The 24717-nt window shown below is 48.9% G+C and overlaps 1 protein-coding gene across 15 annotated transcripts in view; it reads left to right on the top strand.

Moving 5' to 3' along the window:
* ATXN7L1 (ataxin 7 like 1) overlaps positions 1-24477 on the top strand; it is a 234915-nt gene extending 210438 nt beyond the window's left edge. For 12 of the 15 annotated variants that reach the window (XM_032873347.1, XM_032873345.1, XM_032873349.1 and 9 more), the window contains 6 exons: positions 7844-8036; positions 11640-11761; positions 13165-13470; positions 16010-16958; positions 19783-19857; positions 21404-24477. In XM_032873347.1, coding sequence (XP_032729238.1) covers positions 7844-8036; positions 11640-11761; positions 13165-13470; positions 16010-16958; positions 19783-19857; positions 21404-21445 — 1687 coding nt within the window. In that variant the 3' untranslated portion in view covers positions 21446-24477. The remainder of the gene's footprint in view (positions 1-7843; positions 8037-11639; positions 11762-13164; positions 13471-16009; positions 16959-19782; positions 19858-21403) is intronic. The other 3 variants (XM_032873346.1, XM_032873351.1, XM_032873350.1) reach the window with 3 other exon arrangements.
* Positions 24478-24717: the final 240 nt, after the last annotated feature.

Below are 24717 nucleotides of genomic sequence, written 5' to 3'. Positions count from 1 at the left end.
CCTTCGCACATGCACCCAGAGCCTGCTGTCCCCTTAGCCCATCCAAGGGTCACCTTGGAGTCCCCCAGGGCTCCAAGGAAACCAGTTTGAAAACCATCTTTTATTATAGGTGTCCCATAGAAAGTAGTGTGAGGAAATAAAGGCCTTGGGGCCCCCAGATTTCCATTTGCCTGTCCTCCTGGGCACTGTTCACCAACCTGGGGGCCTTCGAATAGGGGCTCTATGCTCTGTTTCTTGGCCCCAGCTCCAAGGGGAACATATTATGTACCCCCAGAGAGTCCAAGGCTATGGATGACCAGCCCAACCAAACCCCTCAGGACTTTTGTGGAAAGAGGGTTGAGGGTTGAGCTAGGCGCTGACAAGCCAGTCTCCGGCCCCCAGGAGGGAGGGAGGAAAGGTAAGCCATGGAAGCCCGTGCTGACAAAACCTGGGCACATTCCCCTCTGTCTTGTGGACGCTCACATATCTAAAGTATAAAAATAGTGGGGGCCTGGGTGGCTCTGTCAGTTGGGCATCCGACTCTTGGTTTCAGCTCAGGTCGTGATCTCAGGGTCCCGAGATGGAGCCCCGCATCATGCTTGGCGCCCGGCACAAAGTCTGTTTGAGTTCTTGGGCCTCTCCCTGTCCCTCTGCTCATGTGCTTGTGCTTTCTCTCTAAAATAAATAAATTTTTAAAAAAATTTTTAAAGTATGAAGTGGCAAAATCCAAGGAATTTTAGACTGGCACAGGAAGTGGAGAGAGAGGCAGAAGGTTCTAGATACCTGAAAAAGGGCAGCGATGGTTCTGGAATGAAAGCAACTCTAGCTCATGCCTCATTAGGATAAGTGTTACTGCTACACTGTAACCCTTGACTTCATGCATGTTCCTCTGTTTTTTCTTTTTCTTTTTTTTAAAGATTTTATTTATTATTTGACATACAGAGATCACAAGTAGGCAGAGAGGCAGGCAGAGAGGAGGAAGCGGGCTCTCTGCTGAGCAGAGAGTCCGATGCGGGGCTCGATCTCAGTATCCTGGGATCATGACCTGAGCCGAAGACTGAGGTTTTAACCCACTGAGCCACCCAGGCGCCCCGACCCTCTGTTTTTTTCTACATCCATTTCTCAAAGATTCTTATTTATTTATTTGACAGACAGAGATCACAAGTAGGCAGAGAGGCAGGCAGAGACAGAGGTGGAAGCAGGCTCCCTGCTGAGCAGAGAGCCCGATGCAGGACCCTGGGATCGTGACCTGAGCCAAAAGCAGAGGCTTTAACCCACTGAGCCACCCAGGCGCCCCAATCTGAAGGACTTTGAAGTCAGGCAGATAGTATCAAGTCTCATTTCTGCTTCTCATTAGCTTTGCCACCCATTCCCTCATCTGAGAAATGTGGATGAGTTACACCCACCTAAAGCAGAGGGTAAATTGAGTGAGAAAATGTATGTTGCATGCCTGGCACATAGTTGGGACTCAGTTAAGGCTGATTATCTTGTGCTGTCTTCCCCCGAGCACTCAGACAGACTGATGCTCATGGTTCCTCAAAAGAGTGGAGGAGGAACTTTAAGTTTCCCTGAGTGGAACTGGAAGCACAGGGATCACTGATTGTCGCGTGGTCTTTAGACCAGACTGGTCAGTGGAGAATGGCGGATGATGCCATGCTGACCTCAGAAGGGTGGGTGGCAGCTTAACTCAAGTGATTTTTTTCAACACATTCTCATGACTGGTTGCCCCATTCCCCATCATTCCTCACCAAGCCTTATTTTTCTGAGATGCAGCTTGGTTCCATCAAACTCCTTCCCTCCAGCTTGTGCCCTGGGGTACAGTGATCAGAGCTGGAAGGTCTTGAAAACATCCCCCACCCCATTATCGCCTGGAGGGTGCCTCATCATTCACTCAAGATGAATCAGGCCTACAAAGGAACAAATTCCGAGCTTCTTCTCCGTGTGCACAGGCACACTGTCATCATTCATGATTCTGTCTCTGCTCTCAGAGCTCATTCTGCTCTAGACACAGATTTCCATGCTCAGCTTCCCTCTATAGGATTCTCCTCCCCTCATCTCTCTTTTATTCAGCCAGCAATTAGAATTGATTATTGTTTCAGCCATTTTTTTCTTATTTTTTTCCTTAATTAAACTTTTTTTTTTAATGAAGGTGAAATGGGCACATATTTCAGAAGTCAAATAGAACTGAAAGACTTAGAACAAAAACAGTAGTTCCTGCCATCCTGGGGGGGTTCTCTACCCAGTCTGTGTTAGAGCACGTGTTTCCTAGATCCCGTTGCCTCCCTGTCTATTGGTTTGCTCCTTTATTCTGATGGAGTAGCTCTTCCATCAGCTTCCTGTAAAAGTACAACAGGGGTCAGTTTTTAGAAACTTTACACACCTGAAAATGTTTTTATTCTCCCCTTACACTTAATTGATAATCTCTCCGAATATATAACGGAATTGAAAATCATTTCCTTATAGAATTGTGAAGACATTTTTTTATTGGCTTCTAGCACCAAAGGTTTTTATTGGGGAGTCTGTTGTCCTTCTCTTTGCATATGACCTGTTTTTAATCTCCAAGACCTGGGGCTCTGAAGTTTCACAGGGATCATTCAATATGGGTCTTTTCTCATTCATGGTACTTGGTACTTAGTAGATCCTTGCAATCTATGAACACCTGTCTCAGGGATAATTTCCTGTGTTACACCATGGCTAATTTTCTCCCCACTATAGTCTTTTTTCTCTTTATTGACCTCCTGTTAGTTGGATGTTGGACCTTTTGCTCTGATCTTTCCTTCTCTTGTCTCTTTTCTCCTGTTATTTCTTAATCTCCTGTTATTCTTTCTAAAAAACGTTCTTTTATCTTACCTTCAAAACTGTATATGAAATAACCAATTTATGATTTACTTTTTTAAATCTTTGGGATCTGGTTCTTATATGAAAAGAACTTCTTACAGTTGCTTCTTTAAAAAAAAAAAAGATTTATTTATGAGAGAGAGAGAGAGAATGTGCAAGTGAGGAGAGGGGCAGAGGGAGAAGGTCAAGTAGATTCCCCACCAAGCCAGGAACCCCATGTGGGGCTTGGTCTCAAGACCCTGAGATCCTGACCTGAGCCATAATCAAAAGTTTGATGCTTAACCAAGCCACCTGGGCTCCCCTATCCTATGACTGCTTCTTATAATATCCTACAAGATACTATCATTTTGCAGTTAATACCATTCTAATATCTTTAAGGTAGGTTTTTAAATTTTTTTCCTCTTTGCTTCATTCTCTTCATTTCTTTCATGTGTGTGTTCATGCCAGTGGAGATGTTCCAGGAATGTTAAGTGATCCCTAACCATTCACATTTAGAAGAGAAGTGCTAAGGGGCCGGTTGGAAGTCTTTGTGTGGGACTGTCAACAAAAAAGTCATCAGGTCACCAATCAGCCTTTCTTTAGAGGATTCCCAAAGGCAAGATCTGGAATCCTTTTCTCCAGAGCCATTCAGTTTCTCAGGGTAAAAGACTCCTCTCTGCTGATGTGCCAGTGATAGGCATTCTGGGGAGTGCCCACTAAGGATTTGACTAGAGAAAGCTGATGGTCACCTTGTTTCCAGCCCTGTGCCTCTCTCCTGATCTCTGCTGAGCCTGGCAGCCCCTTATCTAGGGTCTCTCCAGTTCATTTTCTCTGAAGAGTAAATTTCTGTTCTCTTGTTGGAGAGTTGATTGGAAGGGGTGGGACCTGGCAGGGGCAATGGTGAGTCATCTGGCTGTGTAAGGTCCTAGTGTTGACCTTTGGGTCCAGCTACCACATGGGAAGACTTTCAACTTTCCCACTACGTTTAGCCTTCACCTCACCCATGACCTTTGCAGCTTGAGGTAGCTCCAGGTGCCCTGCTTCTCAGAGGTTTTGTGGTAGGTCAGCTCCTTGCCCTGCATTTAACACTTCTACAGACACATTCTGTATTCTGAAAATATGTTCAAGTCTCATGTTCACACTGTATCAGTTGGGATGCTACAGGTGCAAGTGGCAGAAAATCTAGTCTTCCTAAATGTTTAAATAATTAAAAATTTTCTTACCACACGGGACAAGAAGTCCAGAGGTGAAAGGGCACCAGTCCCCAAAGATGAGGAATCAGCTCTCGTTCTCTGCCTTTCTTTTACTCCATCCTCTTCTGTCTTCCAGTTTCATCTTCAAAATTTGTAGCAAGATGGCAACTGCACTTCCAGGGACATCCAGAAGAAGGTGGAGACAACTTTTTCCTTGTGTCTCATTATAAAAGTGAGAAAAATCTTTGCAACCACCCCCCCCCCAGAAAAAAATGTTTATGTATTTCTCATGCCCTTTTCCAAACCAATCATTAGCCGGATGAATGAGATTTCCATTATTGGTTTAGGGGTTAAATGGAGGCTGGGAGTAACTACCATAAGGATCGCTGTATTTCTGCTGATCTCTTTGTTCTTCAGAGCCATGCCTTTTTGATCCCTTTACTGTGATTTTAGTAGTGTTTTGGGAGGATGAGGAGATAAGCGTGTTCAGTCCATGTGGCCCATATAACAGGAAGTTCCTCAACTACTTCCTTACATGTATCTGTACTAGTAGCTCGCTTTCTGTTTTTTTTTCTGTTGTTGTCGTTGTTGTTGTTGTTTACTTTTTGTTATGAAATTTTACCCACATACAAAAAAGTAGAAGGAATAATAAAATGAATACCTGCATACCTAGTTTTAACAGCTGTAATATTAATATCTTGCTATTGTATTCACTTTATCTACATTTTCTGGTGACACATTTTGACATAAATTGCAGATAACATGGCATTTCCCCTCTAAAGATTTCCAAATGCATCTTTAAAAAGTAAAGATATTTTCCTATATAACGAAAATGCTATTAATCTCACTTAACAAAACCCAGCTCACTTTTATCTCCTGCAGGACAAGGAGGCCCTATCACCATGGAGAAGGCCTCAAAAAGAGCTTGCTAGAAATTTTGGAAAAAATGTCAATGTCCATCAATAGACTAGTTAAGTAAGTTATGATATATCCTTACTACGGAATATTGGGGAATATTAAAAATGATGATACGGGGCGCCTGGGTGACTCAGTGGGTTAAAGCCTCTGCCTTCGGCTCAGGTCATGATCTCAGGGTCCTGGGATCGAGGCCCGCATCGGGCTCTCTGCTCAGCGGGGAGCCTGCTTCCCCTCCTCTCTGCCTGCCTCTCTGTGTACTTATGATCTCTGTCAAATAAATAAAAATCTTTAAAAAAAAATGATGATATAGTTCTACACATTGAAAGATCTTTACAACATCACTAGGCTGGGTGGGGGGAAGCACATCTCAAAATAGTATGTACGGTGCGATCCAGTTCTTGCTTAAAAACGTGTGTGCTGTGTATGCACAGTAGAGAAATCTGGAAGGATATAAATCAAAATGGTAATAACACTTGATCTTGAGTGGCAGGATTATGGGTGCCATTTTCTCTCTTTGCATGTTTCAGCATTATCAAAATTGTTTCAGTGTTTGGGTCTCCAGCTGTAAATAGGCAATAATGTTGTTGCCCCTTCTGATACAGGAGAGTAGGCCTCTAGGAGTGCACTTGAGGTGATGTATTCTCTGGATGATACACGTGGAACATGCAGAATGAATGGCATCCTTGCTTGCTTAAATACAGGAAGATGACAGTCAATAAATTGTCACACCAACAGAGTTCTTATAGTGACACTGCAAACTACCTGTGGCCTTGTTTTTGGTTTCTTGTGGATTTTGTGTGTGTGTGTGACAAAATATACATAAGGTGTATTTACCATTTTAGCCATTTCTAAATGTATAGGTTCGTGGCTTAAGGACATGCACATCGTGGTGTGACTGTCACCACCATCCATCTCCAGAACTTCTGTCATCTCGTAGAGAGACTCTGCACCCATCCCCAGTAGCTGGTAACCACTGTTCTACTTCCTGTCTCTGTGAACGTGACTACTGTGGGTATCTCACATAAGTGGAATCATACAATCGTCGTCCTTCGTGATTGGCTTATTTCACTCAGCGTCAGGTCCTCAAGGTTCATCGGTGTTGTCGTGTGTCCAGATTTCCTTCCTTTTTAGGACTTAACTGATAGTCCATTGTATGGCTATACCATAAATGTGTTTTATCCATTCATCTATTTATTGATGGACGTTCAGATTGTTTCCACCTTTGTGGCTTTGCTTTTAAAGGACTGTTTTGGCGATCGATTTGAACTTAGCTGTTTGACCCCTGGACAGCACTGAGAGTGAAAATGAGGGAGACGGGAGAGCAGAATGCAGAAAGCCCATTTTTTTTAAAGATCTGGATTTTGGGGTGCCTGGGTGGCTCAGTCAGTCAAGCGTCTGACTTTGGCTCACATCCCGATCCCAGGTTCCTGGGATCGAGTCCCGCATCAGGCTCCCTGCTCAGTGGGGATCCTACTTCTCCCTCTTCCTTTGCCTGCTGCTCTGCTGCTTCTGCACCCTCTCTCTCTCTTGCTCTATTAAATGAATAAAATCTTTTTTTAAATAAAGGATCTGAATTTTTTTTTCCTCCCAAACTTCTTTTTCTCCCTGTATTTCTCCCCAGTCACCTTCTGGAAGTGGAGAAGCAGGAAAAACAACTGCTAGCTAACTCTGACTATTCCTCCTTTAGGTCTTTCACTGGTAGCGACGTGTTTGGTTTGTTTTTGCTTTCTCCTTGTTTTGGTTTTTTGCTGCTCGTGAAACCCGCGGTACTTCCTCCTGTGGCGTTGCTTTTCAAGCTTAGCTGTCATCCAGATGACATCTGCTGGATTGTTCATACACAGGGAACACATTCATTCCTTCAGCGAGAAACACAGTTCTGCAGCACCTACTGTAGGCCAGCCATGCCAGCCTGTGGTTCTAGTGGTTTGTCAAAAGTTAAATGGAAACATTCATCCTCAGAAGATATGATTAAACAACATGTGGCATGATACTAAGAAACCCAGCCTGAGCTCTTAGATGGCTCAGTTGGTTAAGTATCTGCCTTTGGCTCAGGTCATGATTCCAGAGTCCTGGGGTTGAGCCCTGTGTTGTGCTCCCTGCTCAGCAGGGAGTCTGCTTCTCTCTCTGCCCCTCCCCCCAGCTAGTGCTTTTCCCTCTCTCTCTCTCTCTCTCTCTCTCTCATAAATAAATAAAATCTTTAAAAAGGAAAAGAAAAGAAAAAGAAACACATCTGGGGACACCTGGCTGGCTCTGTTGGTGGGTCCATGGTGGAGCATGCATTTCTTGTTCTCAGGGTCATGAGTTCAAGCCCCACATTGGGTGTAGAGCTTACTTTAAAAAAGAAAAAAAAAATGGGGGGGATAAAAGGAAACAGATCTAACTGTGGGGTAAGAGACTTCTCCCCCATCAATGGGACAAAGACTTTTTCCATGCCAGTGTGTTAATTTCATAAAGCTGGAGTTTAGTAGCTAAAACCAAGTGTGGGGCCATCTTCCCTTGTGACTGATATTTCGGTAATTGGTTTGAAGTTGTTTACTTGGTTGATCTTCCTGTCAGGTTCCACTTCCAGGAAGAAGCAGCTACATGACGAGTACAAATTACTTATATGCAAACGGATGAGTTATAACAATTCGTTAGAGGACTGGTTTTAAGTTAATTCTCTCTTACTGTATTTTATGTTCCACTTACATGGTTGGAATTTTCCCTGGTGCCTGGACTTAAGCAGGGCAGAGCCTAAGCGCCCCTGGATCACTGTAGAAAGCCCGTTGATCCCTACCTGCTCTCAGCCTGAAGTTTTCTCTCGTGTAAATTTACCATTGGCCCGCCTTCCTTGATGTATCGAGAGAGCGGATCAGTCTGCCTTCGGAGCTCCCTTCAACCCAGTGGGTCTTCCTCCCTCCGCCAAGTTCATTCTGTTCATTCTCTCTTGCCCTCAGACCGTCTTCTGCAAATAGCATCAGCAGCAGCACATCTTCAAACCACAGCGGCTACGGCCCGGAGCCCCCCCTGCCCCCCGCCGGAGGGGACCTCACCAGCCGGCTGTCGAGTGATGAAGGGGAGATGGATGGAGCTGACGAACCCGAGAAGTTAGACTGTCATTTCTCTACCCACCACCCCAGACCTCTTGCGGTAGGCCACCGTGTTTCCACCCATGTGTTTTCCGCCCCCTCCCCCGGTGCCCCGCACGCGTTTAGGTCGCCCTGCCGGCCAGCGCCCATTCCTGAGGAGAGGCTGCCAAAACAGTGGTTGATGGAAAGGTTTACCCTGAGGTTGAACGACTGCCTTCAGTTTAACCTTGAACGTCCCAGAAGGAAAGGGCAGGGCTCCCACCTGGTTATAATCTTTTAAGCGTCTGAGTAGCCGTGGTCCACCTTGCAGCGAGAAGGCCTGAGAAATGGTGTTGATGTAAGTGCACTGGGCAGCTGACCTTGCGGCTGTACCCGGCTCAGAATGGAGCCTCTGGTTTCCAGAGTCCGTCTAGCTCACCTCCTTTGGAAACCGTCTGTCTTAGCAGTACGCCAGGTGCCAGCCCTAGCTGCTTTTCTCCCCTGACGGTGCTGAATTTTATTGTTATTAGTAAGTATGACCATATGGCACCAGAACTGAGAAAGAATGTGTGTGTGTGTGTGTGTGTGTGTGTGCGCGCGCGCGCGCGCAAGGAGAGGAGGAAACATTGCACATCAGCATGATCACTGGTTAAAAAGTCCAATTCCTTGAAAGAGTCTTATTTCGACAGTTCAAAAGGTCATTGAAATCGAGGTGGGAAGTGTCAGGAGGCATGAGCTAAAGGCTTTTTTACATTTGCCCTACAAGCACTTAAGAAGGGACTTCCTGGCTACCATCATGTAGCCAAATTCAGGGGGGCCTGGAACGTGGGACCCCATGGCCTGTTTGCTCTGGTCCCAGCTGGAGCCCTGCAAGGTTTCCTTTGACTATCCCTAGATGTCATGGGCTCTGTAGGGACAATCAGTCCTGTACTGGGGCTCCTGGCTGGCTCAGTGAGTGGAGCATGTGACTCTTGATCTCGGGGTTGGGAGTTCGAGCCCCACACTGGGTTTAGAGATTACTTAAATAAATAAAATCTTAAAAAAAAAAAAAAGTCCTGCAACAAGATAGAGTGAGTGCCTCCTCCCTTCTATCTGTATGATGGATAAAGGCCAAATTCACTTCCCATTTCTAGGGATGATGGTGACCTGTGGTTCACCAACACCCTGAGACTTTGCTGCTTAGACAATGCAGAAATAGGGATGGGGAGGAATGCCTCTGATTGCCAGGAACAGAATGTCGAAGTCATGTATAGTGTATACCGCAGTCATTGGTTCATCTTATGGAACAAGAGGTCCAGAGGTAGGTGGTTGCCTCCTTGGTTCAGCACCTCCGTAATATGGTACTACTCAGCGAGAATCTCTCAAACCTCTTTGCCTGTCATCCATGGTCCCCTGTGCCTGTGACAGCTCCCATGTCACACCCTCACCCACAGGCATTCTCCAAAGGCCAGAAGGGGACAAACAGAAAGGGAGTCTTCTTCTAAGGTGCTATCTTATATCATTTCTTAAGGAAGGAAAGTTTCCAGTGAGCTCCCCCAGCAGGCATCTGCTTCCGTCCAACAGAAAAGGGTGACGAACCCACCCCTGCACCAGCTGGGGGCTCAGGACGAGGGGATTGCAGTGACACAGGACGAAAGTAGCCATGGTTCATCTCAAGGTTCTGGGAAGGGACTCCCATACACACCCCCACCCCATTCCCTACTCCCTGTTCCGTCAGATACCGGAACAAAAGGGAGGCTCCATTAGGCAGGAAAAGGTGAGGGGAGAAGTATGGGTGGGCTGGCAGCAGAGCCAGCCACGGTGGCTGGGGCATTGAGGACCCCCAGCGCCATCTAAGGCACGATGGGTGGCAGAGAACAGGAGCCTCTTGGGTGTTAACCTTGCGTCGGTATCGAATTAGAGACATGGGTAGCAAAGACAATAGGGAGCCTTCAGCTTCTGAGTTTGAAAGGGAGCCTGGGCTCTACCAGAAGGCCAGACTCCAGAGCCTGGGATGTTTGTCCAAGTAACAGGCTGCCAGGCTCCAGTGGCTTAGCTCAACTCTGGGCATGGCGGATTTGTGTGCCCTTCATGTTTTGCTGATTTAAATGTAAAGCCCATGGACTGTTTCCTTGCTTTGTCCTTTTCCTCATGGTCAATTGTTACATTAAATCACTTTTTGTCATGAACGGTCACTCAGGGTGTCTTTAGCAACTGGGACGAAGGAAGAAAAGATGTCTAGACCTGGAACAGCTCCCACATGCTGCTGGGGACCGGCTTCCACGTTGGCGAATCCCTTTTGTTTATTTTCTTGCTCCGTCCGTAAGCACTTGATAGGAAAGTGCAGGAAAGAGTTTTTCATCAGGATTGCCAGATTTGACGGGTGACAGAATTTTCATGCAAAGCCCCCAAAACATAAGCAAAAACAAAACAAAAGCAAGGTCTTGCATTTCCTCCTAAGAACCGTTCCAAAGGCTGGTTCCAGGAAGGTTTTGTGGAATGAGTGTCAAAGCCTCTGCGTCTGGGATGGAGGCCAGGGAGCTGCCGGGAGGTCTGGGGAAAGGGGGAGAAGCTGTATCTGAGTTAGAGAGTCTTCTGCAGACTCGCCTGAGCTCTAGACCATCCAAATGTCACCTTCTCAGAGGTTGCTTCTTGAATTTCTGTCTGCAGGTCTTCTGGTTGCCCTGACATTGTAATCCAGTGACATTCGTTAAACATCTTACAGCACATACTTCAGCCACATGTTTTAAATGTGACGATTTGCTTTAAAAAACATTTTGTCGGACCTTGTCTCTGCAATCCATTCTTTATCCCAGATCTCTTCCCTACTATCCTCACACTAAGGAGGAAGAAGAGAACGAGGCTTCCAGCCTTTATACACTTAAAATCAAGCAAAGCACATATATTTACATAGAACATAAAACAGCCAATTCCAAGGTGACATGTAATAATGCATGCGATAGGTATGCGGTGGGAGCTAAAGGCATGAGGCTGGTCACATAAGAGCCACTGGAAATGAGAGTCTTGATTAGGCCACTGGGGGAGGGGAGAATTGGGACTCCAAGAGAAGAGGGAAGAAGATAGGGAACAGCATGAACGAGCCAAGGGAACAGCATGAACAGAAGCGTGGTGACGGTGATGTGTCACAGGGCAGCCCAAAGTGCGGAGAGGTGGACATGAGGTTGGGACTGGGGAAGGAAGGAGTTTATAGCCTCCCTGGAAGTGAAATGGCTCTGTTGGCAACAGATGGGAAAGCTCTGACCAGTTGGCGGACTGTGTCAGGACAAACAGTGTCCATTACTGCAGGGAGGAGCAGGGAACCACCGAGTCCCTGGAGAAGACGGATGATATACCATAAGCAGGCAGTGCTGAAAAACCCTCCCCACTGCTGGTTTGGTTTGGTTTGGTTTGTGTGTTTGTTTTTAACCTATAATACTGGCTCGATCCCGGGTGTAGAGAAGGTAGCCCTCAGGGCCACAGAAAACTGAATGTCACTACTGTCGAGTCCTAACGCAAGGTTCTGCAGAAAATCTAGAGCACAGCCGAGAGCACCACAGAAATATTTTTGGCTTCAGTACTATTTGCTTCTTTATTTTGAGTAAAATTGTACCCCTGTGTGTTTTTGTGCAAATGTTATTTTTCTCTGCATGGTTTATATTAGCTTATTAACCTGTAATCAAAATTAAAATGTTTTTTCCCCTCACAGTTTTGCTCATTCGGGAGTCGCCTCATGGGACGAGGGTACTATGTGTTTGATAGAAGATGGGATCGTTTTCGATTCGCACTAAACTCCATGGTAGAAAAACACTTGAATTCACAGATGTGGAAGTAAGTGAGCCGTTTTTGTGCAATATACGCTCAGAGCTACCCCGAGACTGTCTGAACCCTAGCTTTCTGGATGAATGTGGTAGTTGGCTTTTCATGGAACAAAATGATTCTGAAATCGGGATCCCTGCTTAATTCATAAGTACCAGGTCTTCTTAATGGCTTTCCGACAGTTTCTCAGAGACGCGTACGACATGTGGTATGCCTTGTCCTCTTTAGAGATCATTTTTGCGTTGGTAATCTTCTAAACTAAGTGAAAAAGGCATTAGATAAGATCTCGTCTACTTAAGACTGTTAAAGGGCCTTTTTGCTATGACTAAGAACACTAAGGATACTAAGTATATGCCTCTGTCTGTAATGTTAATGCTACAATGTCGATACTAAAATTTTCACAATGGTTATGGACCAATTTCTAATTGTTTAATGTCCTGTGAGAAAAATACATATGGCGGCCAACAGGGCGGGTCCTGAGTGATGTTGGAAGTTGGTTAAGCTTGTCTTTGGCCCTTCCCGCCTGGCTAGAGCTCTCTCCTCACCTCTCCCTGTACTTCTCTGGCCCCTGCCCCAGCTTATGTTCCATTTCTCTGAGCCCCCTTTCTTCTCCAGCACCTCCCGATGTATTTACATCTTAACAGGAGACTCATAAAAGAGGGGAGGAAACTTCCTGCCTTAGCCAAATGCCCTTGTGAAAGAATGACAAGCTAAACCGGCTGAGAATGCACGGCCAGCCCGCACCCCAACTCCCACAGAAGTGAGCCCGTAGGACATCATAATCCACTAGAGTCATGGACCCCTCAGGGCTGGGCCCAGGTGGGTCAGGAAAGCCATGGGTGAATCCCAAACCCCACCCAGGGAAGCCGGGGAAAAGCGAGAAGGCGTTCCTGAGAATGGTGCAGCGAGGGGACACGGGAACAGAATTCAGAGCTGACCCGTGTCCCAGGCAGCTGTGGCACCTCAGCCCCTTTCCACTGTGATGCCCAGAGAGCCTCCAGACCCAACCTTCTAGCCGAAGCCAGCCCCACGGGGTGTGCGGGCCGCTGTCCCAGTGGACTCCTTGGTGACACTTACTACCAAATAGGCAAGGGCCACAAGAGAAGCTTATCGCTTCTTCTCACGGAAGTGACAGCTCAGTGTGTCTGAAGGGCACCCTCGGTGTCTGCCTGTGACTGCCCTAAACAGCCACCACTGGACACTGCGTGTGGGGTTCCTGGGTTCCCAGTGTTTGGGGGGTTGACCCTGGTGCGCTTGCTCCCCCAAGATGGCAGCCCGCCCCAGGGGTTCCCACAGCTCTTTGCGCTCCTGTGTGGTGGAAGTGTAAATCCCGGACACGTGGAAGGAATGTGTTGATCTGTATTTCGCTACCTGGTGTCCTGTCAGCTCAAGCTCCATATTCCTTTCCTCCTCAGGCACAGAAACCCGAGCCCCAGGGCGTCAGGTCCCTCCCCCCTTTTCAGGACTTGCCTAACCAATCTGCTGTCACTGAGCAACATTGGGGCTGCCTGGGTGTCAACTCTGGAGAGCGTAGCACCCCGCTGCCCTCTCAGCCTCGCTGCCCCAACCCCAGGCCCCGACGGGCCCGAACCTGGAGGCATGGCAGCCGATGGGGGCGTGGAAGACATTAGGAAGAAAAGGAACGGCCAAGACTCTTTTTTCTTTAACAAGCATTTAACTCTGCATCAGGAGACGCCAACACAGTATTCTCTTTCAGCCAGGTCAGCATCTGGAGCTCCATGCCAGCTGGCAGGGGAGGAGGGGCGCTGTCCGTAATTTATTCGCATCTGTGGGCTTTTGGATGGGACTTCCTAGGCCAGCGTGCAAAGTTGAAACCAGGGCACAGCCCGCAGAGCTGAAGTCCACTGCCATCCACCTAGAAAAACACATAAATTGTCGAGCCGGGGAGGCAGGGGCTTCCCGGGACAGTGAGCCTAACCACATGCCCCTCGCCCTGCTTCACCTCTGCCCTCTCTCTCCTCTGCCTCTGCCCTCCACTTAGGGCTACTGGGGAAAAGAAGACAAGGGACAGAAAGTAGATGAGGAAAATAGCATCCACCACCCCCATCCCCGTCCGGAGTGTCCCGAGTAAGACAGATGACTCCAGCCCTTGCTTGTCCTCGCAAGTCAAAACACACTCATGTGACTCAGTGGGAAAGTTACAAATCAGGGCATTCGGAGTCGATCCCGGTTAAGGCCATTGCTCGGGGTCCTCTCTAAAGGAGCCATCTGGTATCTGTAAATAACATTTGTTAACAAGTCACTGCCAAACCTCTGCCCGCATGTATTTCTGTCCCTACTTTAGCTGGTGAGAAACTGGAGTCAGGGAAAGACGGTGCGGGCTGGCGACAGACGGCAGGGAGAGGGAGAGCGTGCTAAGCCCGCACAGCCCGAGAAGTCTTCCCGAAAGTGTCAGGGTGGCATGTGCCTGCCAGACAGTTTGAAGGGCGTGTCCAGGCCTCCGGGGTCTGCTCTCCTGGGAGTCCCTTCCCCGCATGCATAGTAATGTTGCTGCTGAGAACTCACCCGCTCACCTGTCCGCCCTCCCATCCATCCATCCATTCATTCACTCATCGGTTCATTGCAACAAGTACTGAGGAGCCCTGGCTGGGTGCCGACAGGACCTTTTATGTCCTTTGGGCTTAAGAAAAGGTAGATTTTTGAACGCCATCACGGCCACAGTGGATTTGGCAACATTTTTTCTCTTATATTTGATCCGTTTGGTCTGATGTTTTCAAGGACCCTGTGCTGCTTCTGTATTCAAGGATTCCTTTGGATTCCACCCTAAAGATGGAAGCCGTAAGCTCCACCAGATTGCAGGCAGAAGACCGAGTCCTCAGGGCAGCGCTAGGAGAGGAATGTCCTCCTTGGTGGGGCCTCTTTGGGGAGTCCAGGGGCACCCCGTCCTGCTGCTCCAGCTGAGAGGGTGGCCAAGGAGCCAAGGAATTTCAAGAGGCCGAGAGGCCCCATCTCACACCTGCTAGAAGCCTGGGGGTGCAGGTCCCAAGTCTCCCCACCTGCCAGTGCTGCTTTCAAAGAAAGAGTGCTAGTTCCTGACTGCTGGGAGGTGGGAGGACTCGGCTCCCCTGAAAATGATTTCCAGGGAAGCGGGGAGAGGAGAGCGAGGGGAAAGATAGGAAAGCGCCCGTTTGAAAATATTCACCTGGTTCCTGAGGTCAGTATCCTTTCTTGCCCCCAAAAAAATCAGGAACAAAGGGTGACCCCAAGGCCCCTGTGCCCCTCCCAGTTCCCAGAGTAGCGGCGACACCGAGCCAACCATGGTTTGGAGGTGAGAGTCAACAGACGGAGTTGACAGGATGGCCTCAAGAGTGACCTGCCACCTGGTGCTGGCCTGGGCTCCCCAACCTCCTGGAAGAACCCCGCCCCGCCCCACCCCCTGTGTTTTCCTGTGCCCATATCCTGCATCTGTCTTCAGAACAAACTGGAAATTCCTGACCCCCTGGTCGGGATCCATGGGGGTCGCTGTCCTCTCACCCCATCCTAACCCAGGGGCAGGAAGACCTGTGTGAGGGCCGCCGCACCCCCATCATAGCTCCTCAGAGTGAGAGCTGAGGTTGGGTGCGGTGAATAAGAATAAATGGGAGCTGGCAGCCCCAGCCCTGAGCTCACGTGTTCATGCCTCTCTGCAGAATAAAGCGGAGGCAGCAGACAGCAAAGGCAAGAGGATACTGGCCTGCCAGCGGAGGGGGGAGGCAGGGGAGGGTTGGGCAGAGGACAGGAGGGGCTGGGAAGCCCCGAGAGGCAGTGTGCAGGGCTGTCCCCCCAGGTACAGGTGGCAAAGCCCTGTCCTCACACTTCTTACATCAAGCCAGGACCTACCTGTGAAATGAGTGCTTCTCAATAAAAATCACCGTCATCGCTGCCAAAAAAAAAAGAAAGAAAGAAAGAAAGGAAAAGAAAAAGAGGGAGAGAGAGAGAACACTGTCGGGGAAATTTTTATTCTAAATAACATTCGCCTTTATTCATGAACCCAAATCGGCCATTATCCGGTAGCCAAGCATGGAGAAAAGGATCTGAGAACCTGAAAGTGACTCAGACTAGGTTGCTGGCTGTTGCAATGGGGGGAACTGCAGGGAAGGGCCATAATTCAGAGTCCGCCATCCTCCAAGGCTTCATCTTCCATAGTGTGGTTCGACCCCGGGTTTCCGTGGAGCCCTGCCGCTCACACGTGCTCGAGCCTCTGGAGCGCTGCCAAGCCTGTTTCTCACGGTTTCTCTTTCACTCTTCTCTCATGTTTAGGAAGATCCCTCCTGCGGCAGATAGCCCCATGCCCTCGCCAGCAGCCCACATCACCACCCCAGTTCCAGCATCCGTTTCCCAGCCTTTCAACAACCCCAGTGCCGTGTATCTTCCTTCAGCTCCCATCAGCTCGAGACTCACCTCTTCCTACATAATGACATCAGCCATGCTCTCAAACGCACCTTTTGTGGCGTCGCCGGACCCGAGTGCCCTCATGTCACACACCACAGCTTTCCCCCATGTGGCTGCAACCCTCAGCATCATGGACTCAACCTTCAAGGCCCCACCCGCCGTGTCCCCGATACCAGCCGTCATCCCTTCCCCATCCCACAAGCCATCCAAAACCAAAACCAGCAAATCCTCAAAAGTCAAAGACCTGTCCGCCCGTAGCGACGAGTCTCCAAGTAACAAAAAGAGGAAGCCGCAGCCTTCGACTTCCTCCTCCTCCTCCTCCTCCTCCTCATTAACCCTGCCGACATCCCTCTCGTCTCCATTGTCAGGGCCCCACAGAAAGAACTGTGTCTTGAATGCCAGTTCAGCCTTGAACTCCTATCAGGCGGCCCCTCCCTATAACAGTCTGTCTGTGCACAACTCAAACAATGGGGTGAGCCCACTCAGTGCCAAACTGGAGCCCTCAGGACGGACCTCGCTGCCCGGCGGCCCCGCGGACATAGTGAGACACGTGGGCTCGGTGGGCGGCAGCAGTGACTCCTGTCCCCTCTCTGTGCCCTCCCTTGCAGGGGACCTCTCTCTGGCCTCACACAATGCCGTGTCTTCGCTGCCCCTCTCTTTTGACAAATCAGAAGGAAAAAAGCGTAAGAACTCGAGTTCTAGTAGCAAAGCCTGTAAAATCACTAAAATGCCTGGTATGAATAGCGTTCACAAAAAGAACCCTCCCAGCCTTCTCGCACCGGTGCCCGATCCCGTTAACAGCGCCTCCTCTCGGCAGGTAAGGGACCCGTGCTTCTGGGGGCCTCCTGGCTCGGCCTTCGTGGGCTCTAGGGGACGGAGCGGGCCGGGCCAGTCAGCGCCCCTGCTGAGCGGGGTGGCTCAGGTCAAGACCAGAGCGGCCTCTGTTCTGAGGATGGTTTAGTGAACACATACTGTAGGTGGCTGTCGCTGTGTGCTGGGCTGTTCGAAGCACTGTGCAAATATCACTTCATTTAAACCCCGCCACCCAGAGCGGTTGGTGCGTTTGTTATCACTGCGTTACAGATGAGGAAAGTGAGGCACGGGGGGATGCTGAGTTCCCCCGCCACTCCTGTCTCTTCTGTATCTTGAGCTCTGAGGACGACTGCATTAAATCTGATCTCCGGGAAGGGCCGGAAGCCCAGGCAGGCTCAGTGATAGGCAGTGGGGGGCGAGGGTTGGGGGGAGCCCCTACCTGGGATGTGGTGGCTGGTGCTGCTGCCCCCTGGGTGCCTGAGCATTCCCGCTTCTCACCCCAGCCGGCCCAGACGTGTCCAATGATGCCGCAGTGCAAGTAGGAGGGCGTACCGTGAGGAAGCCTGGGAAGATGGGGCGAGAAGAGTCCAGGCTCAGGCATCCTCAAGCCTGGTCTTTTCCGGTGGGGGGGCTATTTGGAGAGACTCCACCCCCTCCTGGTGCTGCTTCTTGGGCGTCCAGAAGGGGTTGGAGGTGGCAGAGGGCCACACTCACAGGCCTGCCTCAGAGCCTGAGCCCCACAGCCCGGACGGTGGGCTGCGGCTGCCCAGGTTTAGAATTAAGTGGGCCGGACCCTCGGCCCATCCCTGTGTGGGGATGAGGACTTTGGAGAGATGAGAGTTCGTTGTTAAACAGATGTTTTAATGTTTTATGTCATGTTTAAACTTGTTAAAACTCCACAAAGAGAGCATCTTGAGGGGGATTCATAAATCACAAGTAGACACATGAGAGACAGCCCGTTTGGGTCCCAAGGGCCAGACAAGCTGCACAATGAGGCCAAGGTGAGGCTGGGGGAGATGTAGGTCCTCTCGCTGGAGCCCGGGACGCTCACACCCATCTGCAGCTGCGGCAGGAGTCCCACTGTTCTGACCTCCGCACCGTCAGTCATGTAGGGGAGGCGGGCTAGCACCCACAGGTCCCTCTCCAGAGACTACTGCTGATCCCGGCCACCTTCAGGCCTCAGGATGATGAAGAGCAGAACCAGCACTTCTGAACTTGAATGTGTAACAGGAATCCCCTAGAGTTGTATATTCGAGCGGAGTGGAGGGTCTTATTAAGATGCAGACCGAGTCAGCTGGTCAGGGGTGTCACTGCATTGGGTTCCAGGTCTGATAACAGGGGGCTTGTACTCACAACGCCATCCCTCCTGCAAGATCCAGATTGCAACAGTCAGGTATTTACCGACTGAGCCGTCCAGGCGCCCCCTAGTGGCACCCGTTTTAGATAAAGTTCTAGGCGCCAACACTTAGGGGATGAGCTCTGTTCCAAGCACTTCAGATATATTCATTCACTTAATTATTACCTTACCCCCCATTTTACAAATGAGTAAACCGAGGCACAGGAAGGTTAAACAACGTGCCCAAAGTCACACAGCAAGGAAATAGTGGGGCAGAGATCCAAACCCAGGCACTCTGGCTCTGGAGTCTGGGCCCTTAACCTCCATGCCTCTGTGTTCAGGGAATGTCTCTGTACTGAGTCAGCGATGTCCTCTTTGCCCTTGGGTCAGCAGGACCGTAAGAAGTGTTTAGCTAACACAATGAATTAGTCAAAGCGAGGGGTGAAAGGAACAGACAGGTCTCTACCTGAGCATCTATCAAGAGGGAAATTAAAAAAAACCTGATGCCTTGAACAGCTGCCTCGGGTCTAGCTCGCACTGGCTCTCGGATGCGAGTGATACCTGGGTGCTTGTCACCGGGTCATTTAGAAAAGCCTTTGTCTAGGGTCACCCCCCAGGGATGTCCAAGTGCTGGGGAAAGGCCTTTGCAATCTGTGTGGATCCTTTTAGGAGACAGGGAGAAGCATGACCTAGGTTGAGAAAGGCAGAGTAAACGTGCTTTGGGAACCAAATGGGGATCTATCTAATTGTATCTGGTAGGTCTAAGACCAGAATTTCTCACAGAGGTAGTAAATTGAGCAAAAAAACAAGGCTGCGAGTATAAGGCAGACGTCTTTCTGCAAAGGCAAGTTAACAGAGAGGATGAGCTCTTTATAGGCCCAAGGAGCTGCCTGTAGGCAGGGTACTCACCTGAGGAACCCGCCCACCATGTGCGCACCCAGGACGCAGAGGAAGGGGAGGAGCCCGGCGGCCACACCCACAGCCGCCCCGCCCCCTCACTTGGCTAGTTTCCTGAAGAATAGCAGGTGTTCGCTGCATCCGGTGGCCAGGAAAACGCAGCCAGAATAAGAGGCAAGCTTCTATCCTGAGCTAGTCCCAGGGAGTCTGGGCTGGGAGCAAGACAGGTCTAGGACCGGTCTGGGAGGTCAGAGGTGGAGAAGCAGGGGCCTCTGCGGGGGTAAATGTTACCCCCACCCCCAGGAGGGGCGACGCCTCTCGCCAGACGCCTTCATCCTCACCCCCTGAAACTCACCGGCTACATCTGGGAAGCAGAATTAAGAGTTACCCACTATTCCGCTTTCCCTCTGGGATGGGAAGGGCGTCCTCAGGGTGTCCCCAGAGCCATTGGCGTCTTTTCCGCCATCTAAGAGGGAAACCCGAGCGGCTCATCACCGGAGGGCGCTTGTTGTACCCTGGGCGGCGCCGGATACCGGGGGTCTCTCGCAGCAGGCTGGCTGGTGGATCTGAGGGGGACTTCGCTGGTGTCTTTCAGGTCGGGAAAAATAGCAGCCTAGCTTTGTCACAATCCAGTCCTTCAAGCATATCCAGCCCAGGACACAGCCGACCGGTAAGTTACTGGGAAGGGGCTGGGGGTGGGGATACACGGGGTCACCAGCAGAGGGAGCGAGCTGTTGGGGCAGACCCTGACTCACCTCAGCTCCAGTTAAGAGCGTAGCTTCTTGGCTTCTAGAGCTTAGCCTTCTTGTTAGTAGCTGTGCGTCGTTGCCTAAGTTACTTAACTTCTCTGTGCTTCAGTTTCCTCCCCCACGACGGGGATCATAATGGCTCCTACCCCATATGGCTTTTGTGAGGACTAAATTAATTTATCTGCATAAGCCCTCTAGAAAATGCCTGACACAGACCAAACACTATAAGTCTTAGCCCGATTATTAATCACAGCCGTGTGGTATTAAGCAGGTTCCTTCTCTGAGTCTCAGTGTTTTCATCTGTTCAGTGGCAAAGGTGACGCCTACCTCCTAAGGTTATCGTGAAGATGAATGGTGTTGACCAGAAGGCCTTGCTTGGGGCACTGATCCATCAGTCCTTTCTCAAGGCCTCTGGTGAGCTGTGGCTGCTATTCAAGATGTGGTTTCATGGTAGGAATATTCAAGTTGGATCTAGAAGTTTCTACAAACTCAAAGTGCGAGAGTAGTCAGCGAACAGATGATTTTCTCCAGGGGAGTGTGTGTGCACCTCTGAGGGAGGCCAGGGAGAGTAGGCAGTGGGGTGAGGTGTGTTCTACATGACTGGAAAAAATACATGCACGGCTGTGTTGCATTATTTTCAATGTTGCAGAGGTTTTGTAGATACCAGATTGCAATATGCCTGCATTTTGACCTTTTGGGGCTTCTTCACCAGTGTTGGGTACCGTTCGAGTGAAGATTATGAGAAAATAGTTTTTGTATCCTTAGATCAAGGAGCGTCTCCACTAATCTGAGTCACTTTTTGTGCCTGAGGACCTGCAGTCTATCCTCTGTGCTGGGGGGGGGGGGGGGGGCGGAGTCATCTATGCCCTGGTAACCTGACCCCATTTGTGACTGGCCTCCTCCACAGGTTGCGCAGTGCACCTGTTGGCTACACGGTCACCCTTAACAGATGTAATAGTAATAAAATAGCATTTGTTGAGGCTTTTCTCTGTGGGTGCTGTGCTGAGCCCTTCAATTGTATGAGGGACAAATGATGATCCTCATGTTATAGGCTGAAGATGCCCAGAGGGAGAGGCTAAGAAACTTGAACCCAGAGCCTCTGTGCTTAACCTGTTATTAGACGTCTTCTTAGAGAATTCTCCCTGTGGTCTACAGGTTAGGTAGGAAAAGGTGAATTAAGAGAGGAAAAAAACAGATGGGCCCATTATTCCAGATCTCTCTGTAGTAGGGAATCCACCATTCATGTCTAGGAGATGTGTCCCTGTGTCTTACCCCCCAGAGAGGATCTGTGTGGCTGCAGGTGCAGGCAGCCCTCCACACCCGGCGCCTCACGTGCCTTTCACCGTGACCTTGGGCCCAAGGTGGCTCTGTATCACAGCCGTGGAAACTGAGCCTCTCTGCTCTTGAATTCTTGCGGGTCATCCCAAGTGTACGGTTTTTGAAACAAGCTTTTCTTTTCTTTCCTAGAAGACCACAAACCGAACGGGCAGGATAAGGACTCTTCCATAACAAGACTGTGAAGCCACTTGGAAACCAATGCCTGGCCACCTGGCCAAGGTGGGAGGAGGAGGGAGGGGAGCGCGCAGCCGGGGAGAGTCTGTTTCCTGCGCCGTGACTGTGGCTCGGGCCGTTCTTCTTCCTTTTTTAATTGACCAGTTTTTAGTTTTGAAGAAAGAGCAAAAGGCAAAAGAACGTGAATTTAAGATTTACAGAAAACAATACCAGTGTTCTGTTTGGGTTCTTTCATTTGCCTTGTGTATACGTTCTTCCAAGTTCGGGGTCGCCCCTCTAGCTTCCCATGCTGCTACTGCACCATCATTTCGCTCCAGCCATGAGCGCAGACATGGCCCAATGTCCGCTCCCGGTTGGCGTTGTCTGAAACTCTTGAACTTGAGCACGTGGTGCTCCTTTCCTCGACCTCTCCCACCCATCCCTTGCGTCCCCTCCCACCTGCCGCTCACCGGGTCCTCACTGGCCATGCAGAAGGAGCCGGCTCCCCCTTGGACAGTGTGCCGGGAGTGGGGCTTTCCTGGGGAAGAGCCTGTGTTTGGGGCGCTGAGAGCAGGGAGCCCCGTGAGGGCTGAGCGCGCTCATCAGGGTTCTGTGCCACACCAGCACTGTGGGAGCCAGATGCTATGAGCAAAACCGAGAAGGTGGCCGTTGAACTATGTCGTTTAGCCGATACCACTGTCCAGCTGTGCAGCTCAGAGAGGAGCTACAGGGTCAGGGACAGGGGCTGTAATGGGCCTGGAAGGTGACAAGAAGCAGAGCTTCTGCGTAGGGGAAGATACCTGTCAAAAGACAGAGGAAAGCCAGTGACTGATAATACGAGGTTGTTAGGCATCTGTGCAGCGGAATCCCTTCCAGGGTGTGGGTCTACAAGGATGCCAAAGCCAGGCGAACCAGAGGCGGAGAAATCCCAGGAAGGAGGGCAGGAGACCCAAGGAGGTCCCTCAGGGCTTGAGACACAACTTCCATGGTGCAAGTTCTTAAGCTGCCTTCCAGGGCTAGGCAAGAGGAGTAGAAGCAGGGCTGGGCGTGCAGGAAGGGTCTGAGGACAAACTTCCATGAAGGGTTAAGCAATAGACACCTGGGAGAATAAGTAACTTCTAGCCCTGCCCTCCCGCCTCGGAGCCCCCAGCCCCAGGGTCCCAGGCAGTCCGCACACCCATCAGTCAGCTTGTGCTAGGCTATCCCAAGCCCCAGCCCGGACACAGCCACCCCAGGGAGGTATGGTCAGCCCAGCTACCTACCCCTTAATGCAGAACTGTCTGGAAGTGTGGGAAGAGAAAAGCTAGAGCCCCACAGCTCTGCAACTGTTCACACTGGAGTTTTAAAAGAAATAGCAATAACCACAAGCTGTACTATGGAATGGTAATCAGGAAAGGAATTCACAATATGATATAGGCATCCTGTGCTATTAATCATGAAATTTTGTATACGATATATTAGCAAGAGAGACCAGGAAGTTTTGCTTCATCCCTAAATCAGAAATGAATGCCAGTTTCGCAGCTGGACCCAAACCTTCATCCCAACCCCGATGTTTCCCTTTTCCTTCCCATCCCCACAACCCAAAGATCAGACTACTGTTACGTTTCACCACATTGGATTTTGCGAAGACGGGAGGCAAATGGAGTGATTTGTATCAATGGAATTGCACTGACCATGTTTCTTATAGGATTCCTAAAATTTTTAATATAAAATGAAGATTTTTTTAAAAATCAGGAGTTGATATTAGGTACCAGGACATTAGTTCAGATGATTTCATTTTTATTTCTACAGTGTTAAAAGTGCACTTATATGCCGGTTTATTTACATCTTGAGAAAAAGAGACTACAAATTGAAGGGAAGATGGTTACTTTTTCTTTTTAAAAAAAAAATTAAGGCAGATTTTAAGACTTATAAAATGTTTAAGAAATTATAAACAGGTTAGACCCTTTGGAAAAAAAGTTTAGAAGATATTCTTAAAGTAAATTTTTATAGTGTTAATTTTGTAATAATTTATGTTTTACTATATTACAGAGCTAACTGACCAGAATAGTTTCAGAAACAATATGAAACGTAGGAAAGTTTAAGCAATGTTTATATTTTTAAAATGTTCTTTGAATTATGTTTTTATTGTACATTTCTTCAGACGGAAAAGTATGTACATATCTTTGTTATTTTTGCACAAATTTTGTCTCGTTCGGTTTTAGAAGTCTGTTTTTTTTATAATTTATTTTAAGTTGTAAAACTTGCAGGAGTAAAAAACAAAAAAAATAACAAAAAAATCTCAGCAACAAAATAACCCTCTGATTTATAAACTCTTAAACTCAAAAGAGGGAAAACAATGGTTGAGAGATTAAGTGGCTGCTTCTGAGAAATAATGTCTCGACAGGGACGAAAGGAGCAATTCAGTAGGCTTAAACATTTTAGCTGTCTGCGTCTTGAATTGCAAGCTGGAATAAAGAGGCTCCCCACCGAATGCTGCTTACTTGGTGAAAGACTGGCTCTGACCAAGGTGAGGACATTTCTGGAAAACTGAGCAAAAAGGGAAAACCCACGGTGTTTCTTCCTTCACAGTCAACCACAGGTTTACTTTATAATGATGTATTAAAAACTTACAGCTTGAAAAATGGAATGCAAATAAAAGGTTTTCTTTGGGTTTGTTTTAACGGAGTTCGACTGGACCAGCCTATAAAGCATTACTAGGGTGAGACCCTTTGGGTACTTCTGTTCTGCGCATCCCGCCCCAGCCCCTTGACCACACACACACACACACACACACACGCACACACACCATGCCCCCCTTCATTTGCCTGAAGATCTCATGACTTGTCGTCAGCCATAGAGGCTCGAAAGCTCTGGTTGTTAAGCATAACACAATGCATAGACCTGTCAGCCATAAAAAAAAAGAAAAAAAAAAGCGACTTGGATAACTTGTATGCCTTCTTTTGTATCAATGTACCAATTGTAAATAACGCTGATCAACCTTTGTAGAGAATAGTTTCTACAGCATATTCTATTATTGCTGATTCTCAGTGAACTCTTGTTTTAAAAAAGGAAAAAAAAATTTTTCTATTTACACCTTCTATTTTGTTATGCTGTCGGCCCATGGCACTTTAACAAAACTCTGTGGGTTTTACGTAGCTGGTCAGTCATGGGGTATATTCAATAACTGTTGTTGCACAGACGAGAATTTGCACCTGCTCATTTGTCCTTTCCTACTACCGATTTTAGAACCTTTTCCAGAAGAATTTTGGAGAAAGCATGTCCCAACATTCTAAACAAACGCCACACTT

This window comes from Lontra canadensis, unplaced genomic scaffold (genome assembly GCF_010015895.1).
Source record: "Lontra canadensis isolate GAN:19392208 unplaced genomic scaffold, GSC_riverotter_1.0 scaffold48, whole genome shotgun sequence".
Taxonomy (NCBI): Eukaryota; Metazoa; Chordata; class Mammalia; order Carnivora; family Mustelidae; genus Lontra; species Lontra canadensis.
The sequence above is the reverse complement of the archived record's forward strand: the minus strand, read 5'-3'. Positions and strand labels throughout refer to the sequence as shown.